Source organism: Pelodiscus sinensis, chromosome 31 (genome assembly GCF_049634645.1).
Source record: "Pelodiscus sinensis isolate JC-2024 chromosome 31, ASM4963464v1, whole genome shotgun sequence".
NCBI lineage: Eukaryota > Metazoa > Chordata > Testudines > Trionychidae > Pelodiscus > Pelodiscus sinensis.
Window position 1 is genome coordinate 12335978 of NC_134741.1, and position 7316 is coordinate 12343293.

General features: G+C 49.8%; 1 protein-coding gene across 1 annotated transcript; it reads left to right on the top strand.

Moving 5' to 3' along the window:
* Positions 1–3857: 3857 nt before the first annotated feature.
* On the top strand, positions 3858–6695 carry LOC102452867 (uncharacterized). Its single transcript, XM_075912567.1, has one exon. It carries the CDS (start codon positions 3888–3890, stop codon positions 5871–5873), a length of 1986 nt encoding a protein of 661 aa, XP_075768682.1. The 5' UTR covers positions 3858–3887; the 3' UTR covers positions 5874–6695.
* The last annotated feature ends 621 nt before the right edge of the window (positions 6696–7316 follow it).

Sequence of the window (7316 nt, forward strand, 5' to 3'; positions counted from 1 at the left end):
CATTTTTGGAAGAGAAAACTTCCCATGGACAGGGCTGGGAAAACTGACCAGAGTCTCCATTGGCTGCTAGTCAGGATGGGCAGGGAGGGTGTCCCGAGCCTCTGTTTGCCAGAAGCTGGGAGCGGGCAATGGGGTGGATCACTTGGGGATTCCCTATTCTGTTCATTCCCTCTGGGGCACCTTCATTGGCCACTGTGGGCAGACAGGACACTGGGCTAGAGGGGCCTTTGGTCTGACCCAGCCTGGCTGTTCCTGTTTCTCATGCTGGAGACAGAGCTCACTAGCCAGAAGCTGCCATGAACTAGGAAGGGGCTGGGATTCCTGTCCCTGTTGCCTGTCTGCTCCCACCTCAGCCTGTGGGGCAAGTGGGTGACTGAGAAGACCCTGCCCAGCTCCATCTGCTGGGAGGCACAAGGAGCTCTCCCCTCCTTCTTCCCTGGAGTCTCCTGGCCTCTCTGGGCAGTGCAGGGTGGGATTCAGCTTCTAGGTCTTCCTCCATCATGACTAGTGGAGCTGTGGCTGGGGCAGCAGGCACTGATGCCGGTGACCTTCGAGGAGGTGGCTGTATATTTCACCGCAGGGCAGAGGGCTCTGCTGGGCCTGCTCAGAGAGCCCTCTACAGCAGCATTTCTTAAACTGTTCCTGGGCACACTGGTGCATTGCGAGGTAGTTGGAGGTGTGCTGTGCAGAGAACTGAATTCAAACTGACTGCCCTTAAAGGGGCAAGCTTCCTTTTTTTTTTTTTTTTGGTCAACAACTTTTCCCTGAGGCTGCTTTTTTTCTCCCTCAACCAAAAATGCTTGGTGTTCTCCATAAAAAAAAATTAATTGTTTGGTGTTCCTTGGTCTTCAAGAGTTTAAGAAACACTGGGGCGTCATGCAGGAGAACTATGAGACTGTGGCCTCGCTGGGTAAGGATTCCTAGCAGAGCCCTGGGGCCAGCATTTCTGTATCTAGCCAATTGGATTAGAGCAGAGGTGAGCAATAGTTTTTAAAAGGGGGTCATGTACAGATTTCTGAAGTGGCTCCAGCCCACCCTAGAAGGGCTGTGGAAGGGCCAGGGCCAGAAGACTTCTCGAGCTCCCCCGCACAGAGACCCTGATTGGCCTGGGGGAGTGGCAGCTGGGGTAGTTTCCCCCTCTGGCCCCACTCCCTCAGTGCCTACAGAGGATCACCAGCTATTTTAAAAGGAAGAGGGACCAATCAGGCCTGGAGCATACAGTGGCTAGACAGTTTTAAAACAGTCAGTGTTTCCCTCCGCTGGATGCCCTTGGAGGGGAAAGAGATTCTGTGTGCTCCCTGTCCCCAGATCTCAGTGGGTCTGCAGGTGAGGGAGTGGCAGGGTGGCCAAACACTGGATCCACTGGCTTGGCAGGCTGGAGCTGACTCGCAGAGGCCCCCTTTGATCACCCCTAGATGAAAGTGAAGTGGGACCGAAAGCCCCTGAGTGAGAGACACTTTCATCACAATGTCCATTTCTCTGGAACAAGGGGCACCTAAGGGACATGCTAATTCATCCCCAGCTTTCAGGGGCCAGAAGCAGGGAACTGTCCTGTCTACATTATTTCTCCTACACACACCATTTACCTGCCACCTTAGGACTAGCTCCATTGTGGGGAGGGCTCTAGGTTCTGCAGGCTTGGAAATAGGCAGGAGTTTAACCCCAGAGCTGTGTGTGTGTCAGCAAGTCCCCCAGAGCCCTCAGATCATTACAGTTCCTAGTGAGGCATGACAACACACTCTGTCACCTAGGGGTGTGGAGTCATCAGGCCCTGCAACTCCATCAGCAGCCAGACACAACTCTCAGATGGCAAGTAAAACAGAAGGTTTATTAGCTCACAGGGATACAAGACTAAAAAAGATTTCTTAGCGCAGGAACCAGGAGCAATTGGTACAATCCATCTCAGGGAGAAAGGGGCCTAGAGCCAAGGACTTCCCCATGCCCCCATCTCTTTTCCCTAAGCCAGTGAGACTCACTTCCACACTCCACAGCTCATCCCTGGCTTCAGCCATCTATTTTAGGCAAAATGCTTCCTGGGCAAAATGTGTCTGAGTTGCACAACCCTCCCAGGCTCCGATTGCCATGAGCCTGGGCCATTGTGAATGTGCTGGCCTGGGCATCCTCCCTCAATGAGTCACCCCCAAATTCCCATCCCCATCTGGACAGTGGTTCAGTGCCCAGGGAAACTGAGGCGCACATGGGGTTATTACAGGATAGTAGAAATCACATGCAACACTAGAAAGACATTGTCACATCCCCACCCCAGTGCACCCCAGAAGTCTGCTGCTCTCAAGCTGCATGAGTTTCCCCAGTTCTATGTAGGATGAGATTGAGCTCAGAGAATGTTCCTTCTGACACATACTCTGCCTGACTCCATGGCTGTGTCTACACTGGCGGGTTCTTGCACCAGAAATATGCAAAGGAGGCTCAGCAATATTCCACGCTCAGCCTCATTTGCATATTTCTGGCACAAGAACCCGCCAGTGTAGACATAGCCCATGTGCCTTCACCTTGCCTGATCTCACCCAGGATTCCCCATTCCCAAACCTGACCTGATCGCCCTGTCAGCCGACGGTCAGGGCAGTGTGTGTGTGTATGCTTCTAAGAAAAGGTTTAACGTCTGTGTTTTTACTGCTAGGACCGGGGTCCCGTCGCAGAGGGTGGCCAGCAGGCCAACAGACGCCCTGTTATATAGGAAGAGCTTATTACACTTTAGATTTTAACTGCTAGAACACAGGGGTTCCTTCGCAGCCTAGGAAAGGCTGAAAAGGTGCCCCAACGGATCTTGTCACCTGGGAGTGACACAGATCCAAACGCCTAAGCTCTCCCTATGTCTGTCCCTTTATGACCGGCTGAAGTTCTTTTAAATTGTGCTTGGTTCTATTACAGCAACTGAAGGAGTCAGGTTAAAGCTTAAACAGTTACAGGTTTATTAAAAAAGCTTATAAATCATATGGTTACAATGGCTATTGCTCTATTTTTTAAATGCTAGCAAATATATATATATATATATATATATATATATATATATATATATATATATATATATAGGTCTTAAAAATGATCACAGGAAAAAGGTAAAGATAGAAAATAGAAATAATGGTACCAAGTGACAGCTTAATCTTTAAAGAGCTCTAACACTAGGTATATATATACTTAAACAAAGGACCACATCCAGGTACAATTTTTACCCCTTTCTGTGCCTCTCGACTCCAGCGTGTCAGGCCAGGGCCGGTCTCTCAATTCCTAGGAAAGACGAATACGAGGTGGGCGTCCCCTTGGAACCTCGGGAGATCAAACACCTAACCCGACCAGCAGATAGATGGTAGATTGACACTCAGAGAAAATGCGCTGCTGGACCTATCTTTATACCCCTGGGGGCCTATATCTTCTTTCTTATCTAAGATGCCGAATTGTACTGGTCCGTTTTGTGGCGCCAGTTCTTACAAGCAAGTTTCAAGTTAATTTACACTTGCAAGAGAGATAACTAAATTGTAAATACTAGACATTTTTTTACTAAGCGAGAGATTCCTTCCCCCTCAGATAGATGTGTGTTCGTATCAATATAAGTTTGAGTCAAGGGCACTCCTTGGCAGCCTCTTAGTCAACAATTAGCATATCTCTGTTTACAGCCATTCACGGTCACACAGCCTGGGCCTTCTGCTCTGTGTGCCCTAGATGCTCCAAGCAAGCAAAAATAGATGTTACAAAAAAGAGTTCCTGTCTAGCTACACGCCCGGCTGGAACAAGGGCAAGAGCCATGGGTCCCAGATCTCCAGCCCATCAAAGAAATGGAGATCCTGGGAGGCACCCACACAGGTAAGGAGTCAGGGAAACTGACACAGAAACCACTCAGTGAATGTAGGAAAAAGCTGAGGCTCCCAAAAATGAATAGGGAGGAAGGGAGAGCCCTCACTTCTGCCCCATGTAGGGCTGCAGGTATTATCCTGGCAAGTGCCTGTCATAACTCGGCAGCCATCCTGTTAGCTGGCAGGAGTTTCCTCTCTACATTTCCTTCCTTGAGAGTGTTTGGGTGGGATGTGGAGGCAGAATCCAATGTCTCAGTTTCCCGAACTATTATTGTGTTGTGCTTTCTGTCTTTGTCATTCCCATGTCGGTCCTTTGTCCCCAGCAGAGATAGTGAGTCCTGCTTGGGTTCTCTCCCAGCAAGTGGAAGGCCAATGAAGGAGAACACTCAGGAAAATCAACAGCAGGAAGGTCCTGGAACCATAGACTCACAGGGAACATTTGTGGAAAGAGTTGAAGGGGATTTTCCCCAGCATGTAGAGCAGGGGGAAGCCTGGGGGAATCGATACAGGGCAAAGAGGCAGCTGGAGAACAATCCAAGCAGGAAAGCAGAAGAATCCAGTGAATGTAGAGGAGGATCACAGGATCCTAAGGAAATTCCAGCCCAACAGACAGATCAAGATGGAAAGAAACCCTGTGAATGCTCAGACTGTGGGAAAAGATTCAGAGAGAAGTCAGGCCTTATTCTGCCTCAGAGCGGACACACAGGAGAGGGACTCTGCAAGTGCCAGAAGTGTGAAAAAAGTTTAATTGAACTGTCATCCTATATTGAAAATCAGATTTCCCACAAGGGAGAGAAATCCTATAAATGCTTGGAATGTGGGAAAAGCTTCAGTCACAGATCAAGTCTTAGTATCCATGAGAGAATCCACACAGGAGAGAGACCATATAAATGTCATGGGTGTGGGAAAGGTTTCACTCCCCGATCAGCCCTCTTTAGACATGAGAGAACCCACAAAGGGGAGAAGCCATATAAATGTCATGAGTGTGGGAAAGGTTTCACTAGACCGTCATACCTTACTGTCCATGAGAGGACCCACACTGGAGAGAAACCATATGAATGCCATGAGTGTGGAAAAAGTTTCACTGAACAGTCAACCTTCATTAGACATAAAAGAACCCACACTGGAGAGAAACCATATAAGTGCTTTGATTGTGGGAAAAGTTTCAATCGGAGTTCAAACCTTATTATCCATCAGAGATTGCACACAGGCAAGAGACCATATAAATGTCATGGATGTGGGAAAGATTTCACTCACCGATCAGCACTTACTGTCCATGAGAGAACCCACACAGGAGAGAGACCATATAAGTGCAACGAGTGTGGAAAAGGTTTCACTGCACAATCAGGCCTCATTAGACATCTGAGAACCCACACAGGAGAGAGACCATATCAATGCCATGAGTGCAGAAAAGATTTCAATATATCATCAGACCTTACTGTCCATGAGAGAACCCACATAGGAGAGAAACCATATAAGTGCAATGAATGTGGAAAAGGTTTCACTGCACAATCAGGACTCATTAAACATCAGAGAACCCACATGGGAGAAAGACCATATAAGTGTTTTGACTGTGGGAAGAGCTTCAGTTTGTCCTCGCACCTCATTATCCATCAGAGACTGCACACAGGAGAGAGACCATATAAATGCAATGAGTGTGGGAAAGATTTCACTGTACCGTCAGCCCTTACTGTCCATGAGAGATCACACACAGGAGAGAAACCATATAAGTGCAATGAGTGTGGAAAAGATTTTACTACACCATCAGGCCTCATTAGACATCAGAGAACCCACACAGGAGAGAGACCATATAAGTGCTTTGACTGTGGGAAGAGCTTCAAGTTCACCTCACACCTCATTGCCCATCAGAGACTGCACACAGATGAGAGACCATATAAATGCCATGAAAGTGGGAAAGATTTCACTCGCCAATCAGCTCTTACTGTACATGAGAGAACCCACACAGGAGAAAGGCCATATAAATGCCCTGAGTGTGGGAAAGGTTATACTGCACGATCAGCCCTCATTAGACATGAGAGAACCCACACTGGGGAAAAACCATAGAAATGCCTTGACTGTGGGAAAAGCTTCACCTCAGAACTTACTAGACAAGAGAGAATCCACACAATTCCTTGCATCAGCCAATCCCCCAGGGAAGAAACCTCTCAGATTTCAGTACCTGGTGTGTAAAACACATCTGTTAGAGCCTGGGCACCAGAGACTGCTCCACAACCAAGGGAAATTCTGCCTAATTCCCACACACAGGTGAGTGGCATTTGACCTCCAGGGATCCAGGTGTCCAGTGCTGCAGTAAGGAGACAGTAGCACCTAACCATCAACTCGTCAATGACCCTCTGGCTCTGCCTGGTCTAAGCAAACTCCAGGCAGAGTGGGAAACCCCAATCATCCCTCCTGCTGGCTGCAGCCCTGCATGCTAAGCTGCTGGGCCATAGGGTGAGAACGAAGAGACACAGACTCCTCTAGATGTTCCCTGGGCCTGCCTCAAGTTTCCCCTCCCCCTTGCACTCCCAGCTGGGATCCCCCTGCCATGGAGATTATGAAAAGGACACGTGGGCCAGGCCCCACTTTACCTCTAGACATCTGTCCCCACCCCCATTTTCCATCTCTCTTTGGCTGGGCTCCTGCACTGCCCTAGATCTGTTCCCTGGAAGAGGCGTGTGGAGCAAGACTGCTAAATCTTCCCCTCCCTAAATCCCACAGGGACACTGGGATCTGTGAGACCAAATTCTGAGGGGCCAGGACACTTTGTGGAGGAAACTGGGGCAAGAGCTCCACACAGATGCAAAAAAGTGTGTGCAGAGCCACAGAGTTGCAAGGCTCAGTCCCAGAAAGGGGCAGGTGTGTGTGTGGGGGGAGGGGAGGGGGCTGCAGCTTCCCACAGTTGCCTGTGTGGCTGTCCCAGACCCTGCTCTTGTGACAGGGCAGCTCAGAGATCCAGTCTGGCCATGATAAGAGCCCCATTCCCTGGGCAGACAGTGAGCCCATAGCACAGGCTCCGCACAGCTGTTTTCTGGGCTCTTACCCTCAGAACCCTGTGCAGATGCAAAAACTTGTGTCCGCAACTGCAAAACTTCTCTGGGGATCTCTGGAGATATGTGCGCATTTGCAGGGCTCTGCCCCAGACCTGAGCACGTGGGGGGGAGGAGGAGGGCAGTTCCCTGCAGCAGCCCGTGTGGCTCTCCCAGCCCCTGCTCTCGTCACAGGGTGGCTTAGCGCTGCAGTGGCCATTGCAAGAGTAAGGTGGGCAGCTGTAGGGCAGCAGTGGCCCTTCATCTGCCCTGGGAATGGGCTCTGAGGAGCCCTCCCATCCCAGGCAGGTGGAGGGTCCATACCAGAGTTCCTCAGAGCAGCTGCCTGGACTCTTACCCTCATAGCCATGTGCAGATACAAAATGTGTATCCACACCTGCCCTGGTAACTGCTCGATGGGTAGCAGGTACAGAGCGGCTCCCTGCAATGCTCCTCTTAATTGCCAGCAGATCCAGAG